The sequence below is a fragment of the Erpetoichthys calabaricus genome, chromosome 1 (assembly GCF_900747795.2).
Source record: "Erpetoichthys calabaricus chromosome 1, fErpCal1.3, whole genome shotgun sequence".
Classification (NCBI taxonomy): Eukaryota; Metazoa; Chordata; class Cladistia; order Polypteriformes; family Polypteridae; genus Erpetoichthys; species Erpetoichthys calabaricus.
The window spans coordinates 94820932-94844457 of record NC_041394.2 but is presented as its reverse complement, the minus strand read 5'-3'; the positions used below and the strand labels follow the sequence as shown (position 1 = coordinate 94844457).

The 23526-nt window shown below is 40.7% G+C and overlaps 1 protein-coding gene across 1 annotated transcript in view; it reads right to left on the bottom strand.

Moving 5' to 3' along the window:
- Window positions 1–21133, bottom strand: part of unc5db (unc-5 netrin receptor Db) — a 759038-nt gene extending 737905 nt beyond the window's left edge. Inside the window, exon 1 of the mRNA XM_028803567.2 lies at window positions 20890–21133. Coding sequence (XP_028659400.1) covers window positions 20890–20974 — 85 coding nt within the window. The 5' untranslated portion in view covers window positions 20975–21133. The remainder of the gene's footprint in view (window positions 1–20889) is intronic.
- Between the last annotated feature and the right edge of the window lie 2393 nt (window positions 21134–23526).

The window sequence follows — 23526 nt, the reverse complement described above, 5'->3', positions numbered from 1 at the left end:
AGATTTTATTTTTTGCAGTGTGGTGCTACGATTAGATTTGAGTTCCAAGTAAAGGTGGTTGACTAAAAGGACGGATTGATATTTTCTTAAATGGCTCTCATTCTGCTCATTTAAAGACTATTTACATAACAAGTCTAAAACATCCAAGTCGATCATATAGATTGTGATTGCTTCTTTCCATCAATTTTTTTAAACCATCTTTTTCATAAAGGCTTATGGTACCATTGGCTTTCGTTTAGCTTTAGGTCAGCGATGTCGAACTCCGGTCCTGGAGGGCCGCAGTGGCTGCAGGTTTTAATTCTAACCATCTTCTTAATTAATAACTAGATTTTGCTGCTAATGAACTACTTTTTCTTTAGTTTTATTTAACTTGACTCAGGCACCTTAGTTGTTTCTTTTTCCTTAATTAGCAACCAAAACAAGCCACCACACATCCAGCTAACTGTGCTCATCACACAATATCTGAAAATAAAGAAAGGTGAAGGTCACTAAAACATTGTGACGGTGTTCTTAGAAAAAACAGAAAAATCAACAGTTTTGGAAATGTCTGCTGTGGCCGAATGAGAGCAACATTAGGCCATGGAATTAACTAATGGGTTTAATTAACAGCACGGATTGGCTTCTCATTAAGAAACTGGTTGGAGTGAAATTGGTTGGAGTTTGAAGACCCAATTTAGCTTCTCATCTGTTGGCTCGTTTCACATCTCTTTACTGTTTGGCTATCATTTAATGAAGAAAAGAATTCCAAGGACTGAATCATTAAAAACATGAAGGAAAATGAAGGGAAAATAAATTAATTAGCAATGAAAACTGGTCACTGATTAGGAAAATGGTTAGAATGAAAACCTCCAGCCATTTTGACACCCCTGCTTTAGGTTCTAACACTATGGTGCATGGTTGAGTTTATATATTTGTATATATTGAAGTTTCTGTGCCCAGCTTTTTATACTATAATTGTACATATTGTATAGTGCACTCTGCGGTGGGTTGGCACCCTGCCCGGGATTGGTTCCTGCCTTGTGCCCTGTGTTGGCTGGGATTGGCTCCAGCAGACCCCCGTGACCCTGTGTTCGGATTCAGCGGGTTGGAAAATGGATGGATGGATGGATGGATGGTATAGTGCACTTGGCTCAAAATAGAAGTCAACCAAATTGAATTTATGGCATCCTCCTACACTATGCAATAGCAACACTGATGGAGTTCTATGTAGCTTGAGCCATACCTTTGTCAGGTAAGGATGATGTGACAATGATAAACAGACACTGACAACAGACAGAAGAAATAATTAGACACTTTTAGGTTTTTATGGGGCTACTGCCACTGCCTAACCATGTTGTTTACGATCCTGGAAAAAGCTGCAGAACTCATATTACTCCAAATGGAGCCCTTAAGCTGTATTGAAGTTAACTGGAACTAGAGGGAGTTCTGTCCACATGGGCCCAGGGCTTTAGGGAGTTTAGCAAATGCTGTTGACCTTATGATTGCATAAATGATCCGAAAGCTTGTGTTAGCCAATGAAAAAAGAAATCAGAAACCAGTATGGTGTGTTTTGTATTTATTAATAGCAATATTTGTTAGCACGCCTACTGCTGCCATTATCTTCATTGCAGATGGTTTGGACCAACTCACATACAAGCGGAATTTACAACACTTCACCCTTTCGACACCTGTCATCCACTCCATCCTTAGCTTCCAACCTCAAAAGTCCTTTCTCTAATGCTTACCTCAAAACCCTTACCCATCATGCTGTACCTGTGACAAGAGAGTTACCCAGCTTAATTTGGCACATTGGAACACTGGAATGTTCCAAACCAAAAACAACAGTTTAAAAAGCAAGCAAACATGAAGTCCAAATACACACAGTTACAAAAGGCTATAAAAGAAAAATGAAAATAAGATGACAACTTTGACATGTAAGGTATTGTGAGACCTGGCATAGGCAAATTTGATACGGTGTGTGTGATGCTGCCAGCTTCCACCTGGCTGCCGCTACAAAGCAGTATGTGCGTCGATTCACATGGGAGAACCTTTGATTAAGCAAGCAATAGGATGATGGATATGCTGCAGCTGTGGATAAGTAAATCAGCCTGGCATCAGTGCAAGATACTTTCTTAAGCGCACCATTATACAATTGCCTCATAAGCCAGCTGGAAAAGACATTCGGAAGAGCTGGCCATACTGCTAGGCCGGGGGACATCTGGCCACGGGCCTCGGCTCATAGGTCACAGAGGGACCGTCAGCACATTCCTATACTATAATTTGACTTTGCTTTGCATATTCCTGCCTATTAAAATGAAACAAAAGTGATTGATTATGTGCAAATGCAGACTGGTCTTGGGCTCTCCACTCTCATGAGGGCTTATTTTCTGATTTCACCTTTGACCAACACGTATTGATTTGTTTTTTTTTTCTTTTTAATATATGCAGGACAAACAAACCCCAAGAGGACACTCTCAAAGTAAAGCTTTTTATTACTCCGTACACCACTGCAATTGTGAAAGTGGCGCAAGTTTTGCATTTCCATCCACTGTGAACCGAGAGATTTATGTGCCTTCCATTAACATTATGGCTAATTGTGGGCAGGTGGAATAAGAAGTGTGAAAGATGGATATGCTTTTTTAATGTAACATCTTACTACAGGTAAGTGGTGAACAAGATATGAGACAGCATATTAAATTAAAGTTCGTATATTGCTATATGCACTTAGTTATTCCTTTCAGATCACAGTTGTCATGGGTCACATGGTATGTGCTTCACATGTGTGGATCCCTCCTAAAATAGCAGTGCCCATGAAACCAAACACACACACAAAAAAATGGCAACACAACAATGTCACAACAATCAATGAAAATAACAAAAATAAAAGCTATAAATGAACAACATGTTTCTGATTAAAACATATTGTTAGACATCTGAATTAAAAATTGACTGCTTCTAAACTGATACCTAAAATGATCGTTTTGGAGCATTGCATATTAATTTTGTTACACTGTTCTCTGCATGTAGAAAAATGCAAACATTTCCACCACCGTTGCAGCTACAAAATTACATAAGTAATGAAAATCCATAACCATTTCTCATGCTGCACTTTATGCTTTTTGAGATGCTTGCCATGAGACCGGCATGTGGATTCATTTGTTAGAGCTTTTACCGTATATAGCTGTATTTTAAGGAAACACTCACTGCCTCTTTTCAGTTTAAAATCAGTTTATTTCCACGCACTATATAAACATATCTACTGTATTAACAACTAATTAACTGATTTGATAACCAGATTATCTTATTATTCTCATGCACTAAACAGCCAACCAAGCTATTTATTCATTATTGTTCAGACCCTCAAACCTACTTGTTTGTTTAGCTAAATGTCATGAATGTGTTTTGGACAATAAGGGAATGAGTTTCCTCCGGGTGCTCCGGTTTCCTCCCACAGTCCAAAGACATGCAGGTTAGGTGCATTGGCGATCCTAAAAAAAAAAATTGTCCCTAGTGTGTGCTTGGTGTGTGGGTATGTGTGTGTGTTTGTGTGTCCTGCGGTGGGTTGGCTGGATTTGTTCCTGCCTTGCGCTCTGTGTTGGCTGGGATTGGCTCCAGCAGACCCCCCCCCCCCCCCGTGACCCTGTGTTAGGATATAGCGGGTTGGATAATGACTGACTCACTGAAGTTTCCACACAACCATCGTACACAGTATCTCTCGTATTTTCCAAACCAGCCTTATCCATCACAGTACTGTAACTGAAAAATCACTAATAGGGTAGCAGTATATTATAGCAGTATATTATACTGTATATATTGGTGGCAATTGAGGGTATAAAAGCAGTCAGCAAGAAACACTAGAGTGCCAGCTGAGCCTCCTCATTTACACAAAATAATAAGTTTCCTCAAATCATCAAGTGCATGATGGAGCAATAAGAAAACAAAAGCAAAGGGCAGCATTGGGCTGTGGTCAAATGGCTGGGTAGAGTGATTAGGCTACAGGGTCGGAGCTCCATAGTGTGGGTGGCTCATCTCCCAAGTAAAATGCCTCCTTTCGGGAGCGCCTCGCTTTTATAGCTTGTGGACCAGAAGGGGTGGGGTGAGGTGTCTCAGTGGGCGTCTTTTCAGAGATGTGGATGAAAAAACAGAAGAGTCAGAGATCGCACCTCCTGGTATCTCAGGATAGTAGTGCTCATCTGTGATGAGCCCAAAAGGTGTCAGACACTGATATACATTCATGACTCTGCACTACTCGTATATGTATTGGTACTGTATAAGTATTATTGATTTTGATTTTTTGGATTTAATATACTTTGTCCTTTTGCATGACCTTTAGGTATGTATTACTGGCAATGTGTGAAAAAGCAGGTATTTTATAGAAAACCTAGGAAATCTATAGAATGTGTGACGTCTGTAATAACTCTATTATAGCTCTACGAATTCACATAAACTTGATGGAGCATGTTCAGATTTGATGGATGAACTTCAAGTTCTTTTAATGCTCCTTGAGATTGTGCTCATAATTGGAAGGCAATGCAGAAGATGAATGTTGCTTGTAATGGACGCTACAGTTCAGTTAGACCCAAACGTGTGAACTCTTGTCAATGTGTGTCAACATCCCTCTGTTCATCTTTTCCATGGGGCAGAAAAAGTTGACATACAATGAGTTAAAGATAAAAAGCCAGTCTACAACATTATTGTGCTCCATTTAAGCATATAATAAAATGAGTGCAAGTCCATCCTTCTATCACCATGGTGCCTTCTTGAGGTGTGCTGACCAGTTCACATTTCTTCTCAAACTATGAGGTTCCAGTAATAAAGCCAAGGTGAACCATGAGCCTCTTCTTTTACTACTATGATTCATCAGAGACAGGGAACTAACAGCCAACCAACAGAGATAATCACGCTTGTGACAGACAGCCACCAAGCAGAATCACCAAAATCAAATCAATGGAGGACAGAAAAGGGTATTCGCAAATCAATCCAGTAGAAGTTCTCATTTATTTGTCACGTACAATATTTAAAAACAAAAAAATCTATGCCATAAGCCTCTCTAAGCTGCATGCTGCTTCAAGATTTCTCAGATATTTTAGGCTCTATCCATTTAGAAACACTCCAATCCTTCCTGTTGCTGGTTGAGTAAGCACCTTCATTTTCACATTACAGTCAACTGTCAGATCTAAACTGACACAGCATCTCACATATTGACAGGGCTGCCTGTGCTCAATCATTCCAGATGATCTTAGAATTACAGCCATCAATAAATTGGGAGACAAGAGAAAAAAAATAAGAACTCCATAGGAGCTGCACCACATAAAAAAACAAGTGTTCTCCTAGTTATAATAATTTAATCCAAGCATCTTGAAATGTAAAGGTTGGCAGGACCCTACTTAGGCAGATTATCCAACGCCTAGAGCTCAGTGTCAAGAAATGAATAAAACATGGGGCGTTTGGCTCGCAATGGACTCCCCTTTACAATTTGTAGTGCGACTAATGGCTTCAAGGTTCCTGTCAAGAACATCTATTCGCTCCAGGGCAACAAGCAAGATCTGAAAATGGAATGATTCCCCAGTTTGTGGTAGTCAGAAGACAGCTCTACCTGCCACAGCCTTGGGGTATACCTTACTTTGCTTCTTACATTAAGATCCATGTTTTAATTCCTTCACAGATACATCACTTTAAAATTGCACATACTGCACCTTAGGCAAAGAAATGAAGTACAGCACAAGTCATTTTTTTTAAATTTACATATATTGCAGCTTTTCTTTTGAGAAGCCATGCATAAACATACATCAATAAAGATATGCATTATGGTCTCCAAGCACAAAATCTTGTTGATTAAAGGAAGAAATTGTATATATAGTGCCTTTTGAACCTGCTATACATTTATGAGGCAGAAAGAGGGGGAAAGGGGAAACAGCAAATGGAGGGAATTGATGTAACTTGGGTGATGTTAAAAGGAGAAAGTGGAGTCAAGCAGTCAGTCCTTTATCTCTTATGGCATGTACAAGTCTCAACACACTTTACAAGGAAATTAAAAAGGGCTGAGTTGTGCAGGAGACATTTAGAGTACAGATGTACTCCATATTTCCTTAACTGTTCTTCATCATAAAAAGAGTGCATTCCATATTCATCCCTCCATGTAGTGTGACCTACAGTACTTGTCAAGATGAACTACAGACCCATAGCTAGCCAGTTCTGTCCAACATCTGACTCACTGTGTGACCATGAGTAATTCACTTATCCTACCTGGGATCCAACAATTACAAAAAAAAAAACGGGACGACATGCCAAACCGTGAGTGCCACGTCTGTTGAGGACTGCTTTCCCATTGCCGAGGCAACTATAGTTTTATAGATAGATAGATAGATAGATAGATAGATAGATAGATAGATAGATAGATAGATAGATAGATAGATAGATAGATAGATAGATAGATAGATAGATAGATAGATAGATAGATAGATAGATAGATAGATAGATAGATAGATAGATAGATAGATACTTTATTAATCCCGATGGGAAATTCACATTCTTCAGCAGCAGCATACTGATACAATAAATAATATTAAAGAATGATAATAATACAGGTGAAAAAAACAGACAATAACTATGTATAATGTTAAATATTAACGTTTACCCCCCCTGGTGGAATTAAAGAGTCGCATAGTTTGGGGGAGGAACGATCTCCTCAATCTGTCTGTGGAGCAGGACAGTGACAGCAGTCTGTCGCTGAAGCTGCTCTTCTGTCTGGAGATGACATTATTTAGTGGATGCAGTGGATTCTCCATAATTGATAGGAGCCTGCTGAGCGCCCTTCGCTCTGCCACAGATGTTAAACTGTCCAGCTCCATGCCAACAATAGAGCCTGCCTTCCTCACCAGTTTGTCCAGGCGTGAGGCGTCTTTCCTCTTAATGCTGCCTCCCCAGCACACCACTGCGGAGAAGAGGGCGCTCGCCACAACTGTTTGATAGAACATCTGCAGCATCTTATTGCAGATGTTGAAGGACGCCAGCCTTCTAAGGTAGTATAACCGGCTTTGTCCTTTCTTGCACAACGCATCAGTATTGGCAGTCCAGTCTAATTTATCATCCAGCTGCACTCCCAGATATTTATAGGTCTGCACCATCTGCACACAGTCACCTTTGATGATCACTGGGTCTATGAGGGGTCTGGGCCTCCTAAAATCCACCACCAGCTCCTTGGTTTTGCTGGTGTTCAGGTGTAGGTGGTTTGAGTCGGACCATTTAACAAAGTCATTGATTAGGTCCCTATACTCCTCCTCCAGCCCATTCCTGATACAGCCCACGATAGCAGTGTCATCAGCGAACTTTTGCACATGGCAGGACTCCGAGTTGTATTGGAAGTCTGATGTATATAGGCTGAACAGGACCGGAGAAAGTACAGTCCCTTGTGGCGCTCCTGTGTTGCTGACCACAATGTCAGACGTGCAGTTCCCAAGACGCACATACTGAGGTCTGTCTTTAAGATAGTCCACGATCCATGCCACTAGGTATGAATCTAATCCCATCTCTGTCAGCTTGTCCCTAAGGAGCAGAGGTTGGATTGTGTTGAAGGCGCTAGAGAAGTCTAGAAACATAATTCTTACAGCACCACTGCCTCTGTCCAAGTGAGAGAGGGATCGGTGTAGCATATGGATGATGGCATCTTCCGCTCCCACCTTCTCCTGATATGCAAACTGCAGAGGGTCAAGGGCGTGTTATAGCGCAACAGAATAACGCCGCGGAAACAACTGCGAGCCTGTCGCCGAGTAATGATGCTAAGGACATTACAAATGCAGGGAACAGTATAACTTGGCCACTGACCTGGCCCAAACTATGCCCATTTGCTGTGTCTATGTATAGGAGAGTGGTAGGTGCTGCTGCGATAAATAACCCTGCTGTTCCTGTTTCAAGTTGAATAAAGCTGGTTTGCTAAAGTACTGAGACTCAGCCTCGTGTTTTGGGGTGCAAGACAGTGACTCACGTGTCACTATATATAAATAATATACAGTATGATAACACTGTACTTATAAACCACTATAGGATGGTGTTCACTCTAGAAGTGCACTATATAAGAAATAAAATACACACACAAATCTACTTAACTCTGTTTGATGCATCAGATCCTATACTATTGTAAATGTATACTTATTTCATGAAAATGTAAACTGCACAGTAATGTATGGAGTACTACTGTGCTTTGAATATAAATTTTAGTTTATAAAAGAAAGCTAAAAATGGAGATAAAGGCAGTGTGCAAAGAAGAGCAGCTTTCTTACAAATAAAAGATCTCAAGTGGCATTTAATTTCAAGTTCAACTTCCCTGTTATTTGTGCAATGAAATTCTCACTTGCTTGTCTCTCACGGACTAGTGACAGTAATACAAATACCAGACGATGAATACAACAGAATCATTAGCTACACAACACAAAAATATGAATCTTCAATATAATAAGGGTTGATAAGTATGAAATGAATTTATGACAAGCCTAAACAAATACAGGAAACTCTCAAACATTAAACACTTCCCTGACAGACCATTCTTTTAGAAGTCACCCTTCGCACACAGACGACAAAATGGCTGAGTCGGCATGATGGCTGTTTCACCGCATATTGAAGAATTACACAGAGAGATGAAAAGCAATATTTCAGTTTACATTTTAATATTTTTTAGCATAAGTTTTAATACTTTGACAAACCAATATGTCACAGGCTTTTAAATGGCAAAAGCGTGAGTGTGTGTGTGTGTCTGAATGAGAGAGACAGAGAGAGAGAGAGAGAGTAAAAAAATGTAGGCAGAGAAATTATTCATCCTACTGGGAGCTGAAGAACAGACGGCATGACTTGCTGCCCAGTATGTTGAAGCTTGTTCTGGCCTGAGGGACAGTGGGCAATACAGAGTGGCGGGAGGAAATAAGATTAACGAAATGATAGGACACCTGTTTCTGAACGGAGCTGGACAGGGGTTGCGTCTGCAGGCATGTACATGGAGCAGAAATCCATTAATGATATTAGCACCTGAATGAAGGCTTAACAGGAAAAGGGCTGAGTCTCCAAATTGTCTTTTTGAGGGGAAATAACAGAACATTCTAAGGTTTATTTAATCCCATTCAGGGTGAAGCACAAGTCCATTATTGGGCACACACAGAAACACTCTCACTTTACCGGTATAGTGTCCGCATGAAACCTAACTTAAAAGTCTTTAGTAGTATGTGTTGGAAATCCACCCGGAAACAGGGAGAATGTTCAGACTCCATTTGGTCAATAACTGGAGATAAGATATAAACCGGTCGCTGAATCCGTGAGACAGAAGTACTAACCGCTAAGCCAGTGTTTCACCATTGCCAAAAACCTGCAGCCCAACACCATTCTGTAGAATATGTTTGCCAGGAGGTGGACCTGCCCTGTTACCAAGAAGGTCCACAAAAATCAGTGAACTACCGGGTCATGTTTTTTAGCTAACATGAATGCTTTTGAGATCACATTTTGAGTGATGCTATGTTCTGTCTGAATACTCGAAACTCCAAGGGGGACCTCCCCTTCTCTGATCAAATCGTAATATTTGATGCCCTATACTCGAAGGAAGAGCTGTGCCTCCAATCTAATGTTAATAAATCCGGTCACTAAAATTTACAATGTACATTTAATCTGTTAAGAAATCAGACTTAAAAAGAGAGTACCAGCACTTACGTATTTCCACTTCAGGCACTGATTGGACAAATTACGAGTAAATAATTTTATTATATCAAGTCAAAAAGGCTGAAAACTGCTGCACTAATCCTCCATGGCCATACATATAGTGTATGTATTTGTTTTAAAATGTGTGTCTATGTGTTTAAATAAATAAACTTTTGGTTTTGTCTCAAAGTAATTCATATTGATGTTTCTTTCAATTACCCATAAATTCATTATTTGCAGATATAAAAACTTGCATTTTTGCATGGATAAAGATAACCGAGTTTGCACTGGACATAACTGCTGACCAAGCCCACCCCTGCGTGTTTTCCTCCCATGGTCCCAAAAATGTGCAGCGTAGTTTAATTGAGGATTCTAAAGTGGCCCCATGCACCATGTACAGAGCCTTTCTTGACTAGTGCTTAATACAGCAAGGAGAGGCTCCAGTCTCCCCATCGATGATGATGAATTTAATTATTGTGTTTGAGGTTGTAACAAGGACGAATCAAATGAAAACCTTAAAACTGTGATACCATTGTCATGTAAGTTGGCAACATTGTTAATAATGTCATTAGGAGTGTCCAGCAGGCAGAAGCACGGTGCAGACAAGCTCCATGACGTCACAGTAGCAGTATAAAAGTGACAGTCCCACTGAAAGTATGCATCAAAGAAGAGTAGTGTTCTGTCCCCAGCTTTCTGAGCTGTGAAGAAATGAACCTTATTGAAATTTATCAACGAATAAAGGCTCTGAGGAGAGGTGTCATGTTGCAACATGACAATGCCCAGCCCCATGCAACAGTTGCAACCATCAAGGACCTGCACTTGTGTTTTCATCATCAGCCATACTTGCTAGATTTCACCGCAAGTGATTGCCACCTCCTTAGAGCACTCAAAGAGGCAAAGAGCGCAAAGACCTTTAAGTCAGATGAAGTGGCTCAGCAGATGGTTCATGAGTAGCTGCACATATAAGCAAAACACTTTTTTTTCTTTTTCTAGAGGAATATATCAAACTGTTCAACCACTGGAGGACTTGTGTCGAATGCCATGGAGGTTACGTTGAAAAACTATACAGTTCTATGACAACTTTGTTGCAATAATTTAAGAAAAAAAAAATTTAATGTCTTAATTTCGCTTACCTTCATATAATAAAGAAAAATGTCCTTAATGGACTGGCATCTTGTCTACAGTTGTTTCCTGTCTTGTGCTCTGTGTTGCCTAGACAAACTGAAGCTCCTCGTGGCCCTGATTTTGATTAAGGGGGGTTGTGAATGTTGTGTTATAAGTCTTCCTCATTGCATTCACTTCTTCCATGTTACAATGAAGATGACCAAAGCATAAAAGTTTCTCTTCTACTTTTATGTTATTTTTCAAGACCAGAAGCTGGTTATTTGTTTCTTGTATGCATATTTGTATTTATGTAAGTCCTGACCCACCCACATAAAGATGCACACCTTAAGTACAAGTGAGAAAAACTCACCAGAAGTGGACAGATTGAGAGAAATGAAGATTGAAGGGAACTCTACCCATTCACCCATTTTTAAATCAGAATGTGAACAACATAAATCCCAGCATCATCATATGTGTTCTCTTCTAGTCCTGTATCAAATACTAACCTAAAATACACAAAGCAGCCTCAAGTTGCTAGGATAGGACACAAGTGACACACAATCACACACACAGATCATGTATCTGAGTATTTTCCAGTAGAGAGTCATGTAACAGTAACACTTAGTCACTGAGATTAGAGAAATAAGCAGTGCAGGTAGAATGGATTTGTAAGTGAGGGAAATGTCAAAAATTGTCACATATACACTGTTAAGCCATTGAGGTGTTTTACAGTTTCTTATAGTTCTTGATCAAGCAGAATTATTGGTTCATATTAACATTCATTGCCTTCCCGCTGGTCTAGTTCACGGCCAGGAAGTCTTTTTAATCCATGTGTGTATTTTTTTTAGGTTAAAACCTCCTAACATGAACACACGCTCCATGTCAGAGTCAGAAAAGTAATTAAAGGCAAAAAATAATTTAAAAACAATATGTACAAAAAGAGGATATGAGGAGTTGGTGGGGGGGGGGGTTGATTAGAAAGTTAGGAGGGAGCAGATGGTGCTCTGAAAGACAGATTGGTAACTCGGCACACTCAGTATTAACCGTCACTTTGAGTGCATCTCAGTTAACACCACAGCCTAAGGGATCACAATCAACAGATGGATCAGAAGACAATGTCGATTTGTGCCTGTAGCAAACCTCACATAAGCAGCATTTATACCCTCCCACTAAAAATTGTCCTGAAAACAATATATGCTTGAATCTGTGTAGGAATTTTATCTGAAGTGAGAAAAAAAGCCTGTCTCTTCCAGGGTCCAAGCTAAAGAGTACAGTATATGGAGGAAGGAGCGGAGCGCGGCACAGTAACACAACAATTCCTTGCTTCCATGTCCAGGCAGGAAGACCTCAACCTATTGGCAAATCAGTGACACAACACTAGCCCCACCACCTCGCCTGTCTCTTATGGACATCTCAGCATATAAATGTTGAAAGGACAACCTAAACATCAAATAAGAGGGACACACCTGTAATCCACCTCAAGCTAAAACTTCAAAGAAGCAAGAACATCGTCATTTCACGGGTAGCTTGTGGTACCCAACATCTTTTTGATGTCTTTTCCTTTTGTTAAATGTTTCAAAAGTGGTATGCTTTCATATTAAAATAAAGCCTTCCTTTCCTTTGTTTATCTGTTATAACTTGTCAAGATAGATATGCTCAACAGAACCACACTAGTGCTCTTTCTTATTTGAGCTCAGTCAGGCTTTCGTAGCTATTTAAATGCAAACATGCATGACTGTTATTCATTTGCTCACTTTCATTCTATCTGTTGGTCTGTAACAGATAAATATCCCAACACCAAATCAGCTAAAGCAGTCACATTACCAAATACATTTATTTCTTGATTCCTTAATAAGAAACAAACCATATTGTTGCTTGAGGTGAGCTACTGTAGGTGCTGGCAAAGCTACAACAGAGAAGAGTAACACAATAAGTAATACAACCTCTATAACTGAGCACATGCCCATCTGCAACTGCCACAGGTCACACTCATTCACTCACACCTAACACACACACATATTTGGGATGTGGCAGGAAAAGCCACACAAACATGGGAAGAGAATGCATCCTCCACCGTGACCATTACCACACCAGTCTCCAGGCTGCAATGCTAATCTAAAGGACACAATGCCATCCCTTAATCTACATATGTATTAAAAAAATAGACTACCAGCCAGCTAATTATTTCTTATTAAAAGCCAATACCAGCACACCTCTAAACTTCTCAGCACTAGATTCCTAGTAAATCCACAACATGGAACTGAGAGTCCCCCTAACTGAGCAGAGCTCAGGAATAATTCATTATGTAATTAACTATATAAACTGTGGTACATCAGCACAAGAGTCCAACAACTACACAGATTATTGGTCTTCAACCAGGATTCCATGGCCTGCAAGAGATGTCGTTAAGCTTTCAAGAGCTCTTTTAATTAAAAATACTGTTTGTACACATCAATACCTACTTTCGCCTTAACACGTATTAAATGACACAAGATGTACATTATTATGTCCTGAGCTATGCATGCTTTTATCCAACTGCAGCACTATCCAGTTTCTTAACCATAATGAAATTACTAATACTAAGCACCATACTGTATATAAAAAAGATTGAAATGCAATTGCTCAGAGCAGGAGACAGTAGTACAAATGAAAAAGCAGAACAGTTTTAACAGGTGAGGACATATTTGTTGCACAAATTGCCAACAATACAGCACAAACACAGCAATCAAAAGATCTGAGACCACATACTAGGTATGGATGCCAATACTAAGTCCACTCAAGGTGCAAAATATGACAGTGCAAGAGGCTCAGCCTTCCTAAATGAGGCCTGACTGCCCCTCAAAGTATCATTTGCGAAATTCTCTTAGATTTTAAAATTGTACCTTTCACTCCAAAACCGTGTTTTCAGAATCAGGAATTCTGGTAAACCCGGAGAACAATTAGAAGAAGAGCTCTTCACTGTCCTTTGTCGGTGAGGACCAGAAGCCAGCCTAAAGAGACTACGCCCAGGAGGATCAAGGAGACATCTGGCGCTGATAGGTCTGAGAGAAGAGGTTCTGGGACCACTCCTTTTGACCATCCAACCAGCAGAATGGGAATTCAAGTGGGCTGATCAGCTCAGATCAGTAGATTATACACTTTTGGTGGGCACCAAAACTATATCTTGTGGAATCTAGCCCATCCAGAACAGAAGAATAAACAGTTTTGATCAGAAGACTTACAAAAGCTCTACTTAAGCCTTACAATTTGCTTTGGAGAACATTATACTCTATAAAATGCTTTACTTTCTATTATTGATGATTTTAGACTTAACAGATCTCTTTTTTTTTTAAAATCCTTAACAATGACTTGCCTGTGGCAGCAATTATCTTCCTGGTGGTCAGAGCACCCCAATCAGGTCAGGTTGGGGAGTATGCACTGGTACAGCGTGTTGCCACACCCACCACATGACGAAACAGCTTGGGATCCTGGTGGGCAACCCCCCAGGCAGACATGCGGTCCAGTCCCACCCTCTATCTGCAGCAGCCAGTCGTCACATGGGCATCCCCTTGGCCTGGTCCATCCACTCAGGTCCTTTAACAATGAGGATACTGCTAGCCGAGTCACCCTCAGGGAATCACGCCACATGGCCATAGTGCATAACTGACTCTCCCTCATTATACAGGCAATGTGCCTCAATTGGGACTCCGTGAGCAACCGCTAGCCCAACATAAAGTCAAACCGGTGGTACTCAAGGATTCTCCAAGAAGACACAGTACCAAACGGGTCCAGTCTTCGTCTCAGTGGATAGCATCCATGTCTTGCAACCATATAGCAAGCTAAAAAAAAAACAAATGTTTTTGTCACATCCTTTCAATACGGAATGCATTTGTGGTTCAGTTATGCATGATGTGTGTATTAGCTATCAATGTAACAGTGCTGGCCAGATCATAAACAGGCTCCCCTTCAGGCAAAAAGCAAAATGAAGTAACAAGTCAACAAGCTGATGCCACTGTGACACCAGCCTACTAACTAATTAGTGGAGAGAGAGGAAGGAGTGATTTGCTAAAAATGAAAACTCGAGGGTATATTGTAGACAGAGGGGCAAAGGAACTTCTGCTCTCTGTAAAGGGTGTACATTTATCAGAGGAGTGAATTAAAGCAACGCTAAACAGGCATTTGGAAAAAAATATAGCATGAAATGATGTCTATAAACATCAAAAGAGCACATACAATAATTATAGGGTCATTATACGATCATGTGTAGAGAGTATGGTGAAATTCATACTTGCCGTTTGCTAATCAGCTTGCAACACATCAGTATTATTCAGCACTGTGATTAGCAAGTATAACTACTTTACCTTGAAACTTCCTTACCTGAGAAATCCCACAGCACACTGGTCATCTCCAATGCAAGATAAACCCAACAAGACATCAAAACATCTGTGCAAAATACAGCTTAGAAAGGACATATAGGGTCACTGAGAATGCACAGACCAAGCAAACATTCCAAAACTGTACATGAAATTCATACTAATTTAAGAAGAGGCAGTTTCTTTCACATCTGATCTACCCACAGTATATTGTGGCCAACTGAAAGTTGTCTACTGAAAATGTAACTCATTTCATAACCTTACAGAAACCTAAGTAAGTACATGTAGGACATGTTCAGTTATCTCAACCATGAATGTGCTGAAATCATAGCTCATACTACAAAACAAAGGTGGGCAAAGTTTGCATAAAAAAAAAAAAAAAACAGAAAAAGAATCAGCACTCCTATAGAGGACAGCGCACTGCATTGTCCTGCTGTAGAACTGAAGCAGATCATGTGAATTTTGAACAACCACCCTCTGCAAAATAATTAAGAAAGGGCATAGCAAACCTCACACACATGTACAGCTCCTTAAAACCTTATTTACAGATTTTTGTTTCTTTATAAAAATATATTCTAGACAAAGGGTTGATCTAGTCTTCCGAATAGATTGTCACACTTATTCATCAAAACATTTTCCAAACCCATTTTTTCTGTTTCAGTGGAAGCTTCCCAAGCAGCACTGGATATAAAACAGCAGACAATCCTGGTGTGGACAGCAGTTCATCACATATACACTCACGCCAGTTTTACTTAATAACCCCCCACTCAGCCCAATTCACAAGCCCTTTGGACGTAGGAGTTAGAAAAATGGTACAATACCTACTATATTTAAAAAAGACGTTATGGCATAAAGGCTGTAAATTACTTCCTGAGTGTGTTTTAGTGAAAACGTGTGCCCACACACTAAGCTTTGTCAATGATGATACCAAGAGATTAAGTGGCTCTTAGAATTCGCTGTCTAGAAATCTTTGAACAGTCCTTGATGGACTGAGTGACCTTCTCTCATCCCTGATGTTTTGCACAGAACAGATAAAGTTTCATCCATGCTGAGATGACCTGTCGACAAGGTAAACTGAGAAATGCACAAACCCAGCATCTTTAGTTAAAAGGATGGAATGTGCAAGTAGGGTAAAATTTAACAAAAAGGATTTCATTTATAGCATTTTTATCGGCAGTCCATTTCAAAATACTATGTATATAGTAAAATGTATAATCCATTCTCTTTATTACAAGAATAAGAACCTTACAAGGGGATGCAAAAAAAAAAGTGAACTAATTAATAAGCAAAGCATTGTCTGTATAATGCACTGCCGTTATTTGGCTTAAACGTCTCAGAGATACAGGAACACATGTAACAGCTTTATTGTGTTAAAGTGCTTAAAAACAAAGACGAATAACATTTCAGCTCACATGAATTCTGGGGATCACTTTGTGTGTAGGTGTAGTGTGTAGGCACTGATTTTTGGTAAATTAGTTGGAGCATGGAATGTCCTAACATACAACAAATAAATAAAAAACTGACACCTTTGTTCCTCCGTAAATGTATGCTTTTAATTTATTGGAGTTATTCTTAATGTAGTATCATGGCAACATTTTTAAGTAACTCTTAAATGTGTATATATGGGAAAAGTGTTTAATTCCGTTCACTTAGTGTTATTCTACACTGGCACTTTAGCTGTGTATTAAATCTAAATACCCAGAATGTAAAATTGCACACATATAAATTTATAAATGTTCATATTATGTACATATGATGTATATACTGTATGCTCGGGTCATCAGAGTATCTAAAATAAAAGGACTTTTTCTTTTTAAATTGTGTAATAGTCCCAGAACATACATTTCAGCCAGACACTTCAAAGCGCCACTCTTGTTCTTTTCCCCACAAAAAGTCATCCAGTACACAGACAGCACGTAATGCGCAAAGCTCTACCCAAATACAAAGTATAATTCTCTTCTTGTGCCTTTTATAATTGCAAGAGAAAAAAAAATGAACACGCAGATAAAAATATATATAGACACTTAATGTTGCAGATACTGAACGATCGGCTGAAAGTCTTCGCCATCACAAACACCACAGAAAGCGGTTAACTGTAAAATCTGTCAGCTTCATTCAAACAACAAGCAAAGCTTTGTAATCAAAGTGAGCCCAACATTTTTCCCTAAATGATCTTCCACTGGATTTTTCGTCTTGTAAAGAGCGCAGAACCTTTTAACAAATTGCACTGTTAGTCTCTATTAACTGATACTACACTCTGTTACTGGCTTTAGAACCATAAATGTCACGCACAAATATTTTTTTATATATTCTGTTGACACTTCATGCCAGATGAGGATGTGTTCCAAATGTTTGTTGTTATTTTCGGGTAAGGGGACTTACTCAGGGTCATACAATGAGCAAGGGCAGGAAATGCACCAGCAACTTTGATGTTTAACGTTCTGCAACTGCACCCCGCTGCCGTCCTACGACTGTGTCTTCTCGAAAGTCTTCCCTTTAAAAAGAAGTTTCTTGAATTTTACCTTTAGCTACCAGCAGCACCGTTATCACTCCCTTATTTGGCTCTGCAGTTCTATTAACCGCTTATACTTTCAATAACACGAGCAATGACAATGATTTACTGTTGTTTCTGTCAAATTAGCGGAGAGCACTCCAGCTACACTTTGAAGGAGAGCGGTCTGTGAAATTCAAAGTCGGTAATTAAAATACGCAACGCGACACGAGAGTCACAGATCGCGCGTTAAAGCGGAATGTCGGATACGCTGGAGAGACCGCGGGGGATGAGACCAACAGCCAATATAGTTACATTCAGTTCCAAACAAGGTGGCCAACAATATGTTTGATACCTATTTAACGTTAAATGTTTAACTCACGGAGTAAAACGACAATCCGACACAGTCGGCTCCTGCGAAGCTTTAGCTAGCTCGCCTTTCTACTACAGAAAAACTAATCAAAAACGTTTAAAACGATAACCAAGAAAACAAAGTGCCGGTGGTTCACGCCGAAGAAACTTATCACATCGGCTTTCAAACTATTTTTTAACCGCTTCTGCTGCTTTTAACACATCGATTTGTGATTTATGATATCCACTGATTACAATTGTGCACTTACTACTGAAAATGGTTATTTATTGGCAATAGTAGATGGGAAATGGTTATTAACTTTTGCGCTTTGGGCTAAATGGAGACCTGCTGTTGCCAAGTTTGAGTGTAAAATTCACATTTTGCTTGGGTTAAGTTTATTAAACTAGTAGCACACTGCCATGATGCACACCATTTCGGTATAAGAAACTGATAGGGTTTTTTACAGTCATTTTATATTTTCTTCTGGTGTCATTTTCGCTCTTTTGCAATAGCGTGTTAGAAATGTCACTCCTTTGGTTCACGGTTGGCAATAAGGAAGTTAACCATTCATGCATTTATTTTTGAACCCAAAGTAAACCAATTTGAGGGTTGCATTCTGAGACTATCCCGGTGAACGCAAATTAGGATCAAACCTGCGGATGGGTGCCTGTCCTCCGTACCAGGTAAATTAAGAGGTGGCAGTCAAGCAAACCCGAACATGCGCACCGGGAGAACACGAAAGCACCTGCCGTGATGGAATTCGATCCATGCACCTGGAATTGTGGGGCAGCAGTGCCGGCACATGCACCGCTCGATTACTGTTTACTAATTATAACGAGTGTACTCAAACAAAAAGCATGCATTTTTAATGAAGGATAACATAAAAATAATGAATAGTATTAAACATTTCCTAGAATGGTTAAAAGATGGATTACTTGTGATTACACTTGGCACGGAAACATTTCAGCTGTTGACAACAAATGAAGGAAAAATGAATGGAAGTAAAAGAAAAAACGCTTACCCCCACCTCACCCTCGGCTAGCGTGATTCAGAGGCGCTATTTGACTGCAGCTAATGCTGAATACAATGTTTATTTTAGCTTTAGTGTTATTAAATTAGCACACTCGTCGTTCTCATCTTGTTTAGAATTCTGGGATGCCTTAAGTTTGAAGCCGTGGCTGTTTCGGTTCTCCGTTTATCAGCACACCAGACCCCGACAATTTACTCAGCCTGATCGTTGTTGTTATTACCGTGGAAAAGTGACCGATATACACGGAAAAGAACAAGAACGATTACAATGGCAGTGTCGCATTTGATGTATGTCCGATTTGATAATTTTACCGGCATGCCTGCCAGGACTCTTCACGCCCCGCTTTTCATCGAGATCGCACGTTTCAAAGTTACTCTAATCCACTCGGGGGGAGAGCTCGAGCGACGCTTGAAAAGCCAAGCTTTGGTAATCAGAGGTTTTGAGCGACAACCTGCCATTGAATCACAACGTTCAATGTGCAATTATACAATTATTAATTGACAGGAATGGGGTGGAATTGAACAGCTATTTCGTAGAACTCCCCGCGAATACTAATAACGCAAATATTCCAGATAAGCAAGATGAGTCGTGTTCTTGAAGCAGAAAGTTGATACTGATTATTTATAACATATAAGCACACGGGGTGTTGTCCATTATTAAACTGAAACGTTGCGTTATTGGTGAAAAACATTCACTATTTACACACCGTCTGCAATGTAGTTATCGGTAACATCCGCCCATACCGATTTATAATCTGCCCAATCCGCTACAGACTTATACAGTATTTGATTTGTTTTATTCAAGTAAGGCTCAGCACCAGCTCCTATATAAGTCAGAGATCGCTTCTTTAATGGCATACATTTAAACATACCAAATGCCAAATTTTAAAAAAGGTAGGACTTCGACGTGTCCGTGTATGTGATGCGGTCATGTTTAAAATCACCCCCACAACTAAGACTTGAACATGTACATGATGAATTACGTGAACACTTTAGTATTCGTTGGGCCTGGAAGACTTAAAAAAAGAAGCACGTAAGGTTCCGTTAATTTAGAATTCACGATTTCGATGGCGTGCCGTTTGCAGAGCACGTGGATATAGTATAAGGTTTGCGAAACAGGGCGTGCGTCTATTTTTAAAAGCAAAAGCTTTAACGCGTGTGCTTGGTGACACGCATCTTCATCACCGTATCATAATCACACAACCCCAGTCTTTCTTGATCATTTCTGATTCTATTTCGAGAACAATTTGCCAGTTAAACGACATATTATCCTAGCGTGTGACTAGAAATTACTCTTCCAGTCAATTTCCTGAAATCGTTACGCAAACCTCGCTTTTAAATAACTGGGACTGGTCGTTATATCCAGCTATTGTTAAATAATGAAACAATCAGCTAGTAATAACACATATCAAATGTATTAATAATGAGGTATGATCAATGATACATGATTAACGCCAGGGATTGGAACAGTTTGGGATTAACTTTTAAAAACACTGAAAAAAAACACTGAGCAACAACTTCCTTTCCTTTGCATATATTTGCGCACCACCACAAAAACTACAAGCAATCAAGATAACTCGTGCTGCTTGGTACACAATCGTAAGCCTCTCCACCACTCGGCGCTGCGATCCTGCTTCTTGTTGATGCTCGCACTTAGCCATGAGACTCTGCTGAGATAATCAAAGAGCCGAAAAGCTGGACTCACTCCTTTCGCAATACATGACAGACATGCGATCGCCCAAAGTGTACTGACTAAACAGTCAGGCTAGAGAATCAACTTCTGTGTCCCGCCGTACGTGGTAACAAACCTCCTATTTCAAGCTGATTTTCTCGTGCGCGCACTCACGCACACCCTTCCAAGCGCCCCGGTAGATAGAAAGCGTTAAGTTCACTCGCAGTCTTACCTTTTGTTGCCACACCTGAGATCCAGATCCCAAGCCAAAACAAAATGCCCAAATAGTATTCTCGCCCAGCATGACGCCTTCCCATTGCTTCTGTTGAATATACAATGAGCAAATGCTCCGCAACGCCCTCAGTTATTTCGGTAAAGACAACGTTCAGGTGTCCATGAATTCGTTGCGATCACTAACACTCTACGCGGTACTACACCAGCATCAGTCGCAGCTCCTTCTTCCTTATACTAAACCTGCATTACTCCAGGCTGGAGGAGAGAGCGTACCAGCTCGTGCCGAGTACTAGCCAATCACAACGCACGAGGGCGGAGAGGGGCGGAGCAAGCGGACACGCAGGCTAGTGAGAGTTTGGACTAGCGGACTGTTATTCAGTTGGCTTTAGACGGCAGCTGCCAGATGTTCACGACTCGAGATCCTGAGCTCGTTGAGCTACAGCGTGTGTGTTTAAAGTAGGAAGAGATGGCACAACATTGAATGAACTCTTTTTAAGGGCCTCACGTGAACAGAAGCTAGTGCTACAGCAGAAGCTCTTTTCTACTCCCCTTTTGGCAGGTGGTTACTCCTAACGGATTCATTACATATAGCGTAAACAATAATATCAATTTTGTATTTATCTGTATTTACAATGTTTTCTCTCGTGTGCCCGGGCAATCTCTAAACCGCTGGAATTTAAATCCCAACATCGCTCTTTAAATCAGCACCACCTCTTCACTGTTGAACCCTGGGCAAGTTAGTCGACCTGTCGTCGTTTTATTTGTAGAAATTGGCACTTAACATCGTAAATAGTTTTGGTTAAGGGCATTAATTGAATATTCAACAGTTATTAAATTAAAGGACCTGCTGCACGCTCCTGTTGCAACCTAAACTGCAAGATAACGGAATGCTACATAACAGAATGTTGTGAAACACGCGTAATTTAACTCAAGCTAACACCGTGCCGAACTCAGTCTTAGCAGCACTGGGTGCAAAGCAGGAAACAGCACCGAACGGCTTCCTGTAAATAACAAGATCCACATTAAAATAATCTGTATGCACATTTATAATTAAAATAATTTTTCAAGAGAAAAATGCAAATACATTTGTTTATATATTGTGACACTAGGAGGAATTTCACCCCCCCTCCATCCACAAGCAAAACCGTGCAAGCAACAGTCCCAGGTTCAAAAGACCCTATAATTTACAGTAAGACCTTTACAAGTTCACAATCACCATAGCAATTCCTTTTCTTTTCCTCCACTCCTCTCAGGCAAGTTTTGTCCACCTTTTCCAACCTGTTGATTGCAGTGAGGCAGCTTTTTTCATGCTGCACCCAGGAGTAGTTCCATTGCCAAAACATTACACATAGGAACAACTTCTTTTATGAAAGGGAGTCTTTCTCCCACCAGTACCCCTCAGCAGCACCCAGGGGTGCCCTCCTGAACTACAATTCCCATGCAACCTTGTGGGTGTCCAAACTGGGGCCATGCCAATGGAACGTCACCACCTGTCATGCTGGGTGATAAAGTGTTCTTGGCAGGCAGTTTTCCCCAATCCACCCATTAATTCATCTTCTCAGCTGGGAGAGGAAAAAGGAACCATCTCAACTGAGGTGCACTTCCACCCGCACTGTCCTTCCATTACAACCTCCCAGCCCAGTGAAACATCTCATTTCATCCCATTTGGAATGCCAGTACACCCATATATATGTATATATATATATATATATATATATATATATATATATATATATATATATATATAGTGCATCCAGAAAGTATTCACAGCGCATCACTTTTTCCATCTTTTGTTATGTTACAGCCTTATTCCAAAATGGATTAAATTCATTTTTTTCCTCAGAATTCTGCACACAACACCCCATAATGACAACGTGAAAAAAGTTTACTTGAGATTTTTGCAAATTTATTAAAAATAAAAAAACTGGTAGGGCCACCCAAGGCAAACTGGTCCTAGGTGAGGGATGAGACAAAGAGCGGCTAAAAAAACCTCCTATGATGAAAAACAATTTTGGAAGGCGATTTCCCTTGCCCGGACGCGGGTCACCGGGGCCCCACTCTGGAGCCAGGCCTGGAGGTGGGGCTCGATGGCGAGCGCCTGGTGGCCGGGCCTGCACCCATGGGGCTTGGCCGGGCACAGCCCGAAGACGCAACGTGGGTCCCCCTTCCCATGGGCTCACCACCTATGGGAGGGGCCAAGGAGGTCGGGTGCAGTGTGAGTTGGGTGGTGGCCGAAGGCGGGGACCTTGGCGGTCCGATCCTCGGCTACAGAAGCTGGCTCTTGGGACGTGGAATGTCACCTCTCTGAAGGGGAAGGAGCCTGAGCTAGTGCGCGAAGTTGAGAGGTTCCGGCTAGATATAGTCGGACTCACCTCGACACACAGCTTGGACTCTGGAACCAATCTCCTTGAGAGGGGCTGGACTCTCTACCACTCTGGAGTTGCCCCCGGTGAGAGGCGCAGAGCAGGTGTGGGTATACTTATTGCCCCCTGACTTGGAGCCTGTTCATTGGGGTTTACCCCGGTAGACGAGAGGGTAGCCTCCCTCCGCCTACGGGTGGGGGGATGGGTCCTAACTGTTGTTTGTGCGTATGCACCGAACAGCAGTTCGGAGTACCCACCCTTTTTGGAGTCCC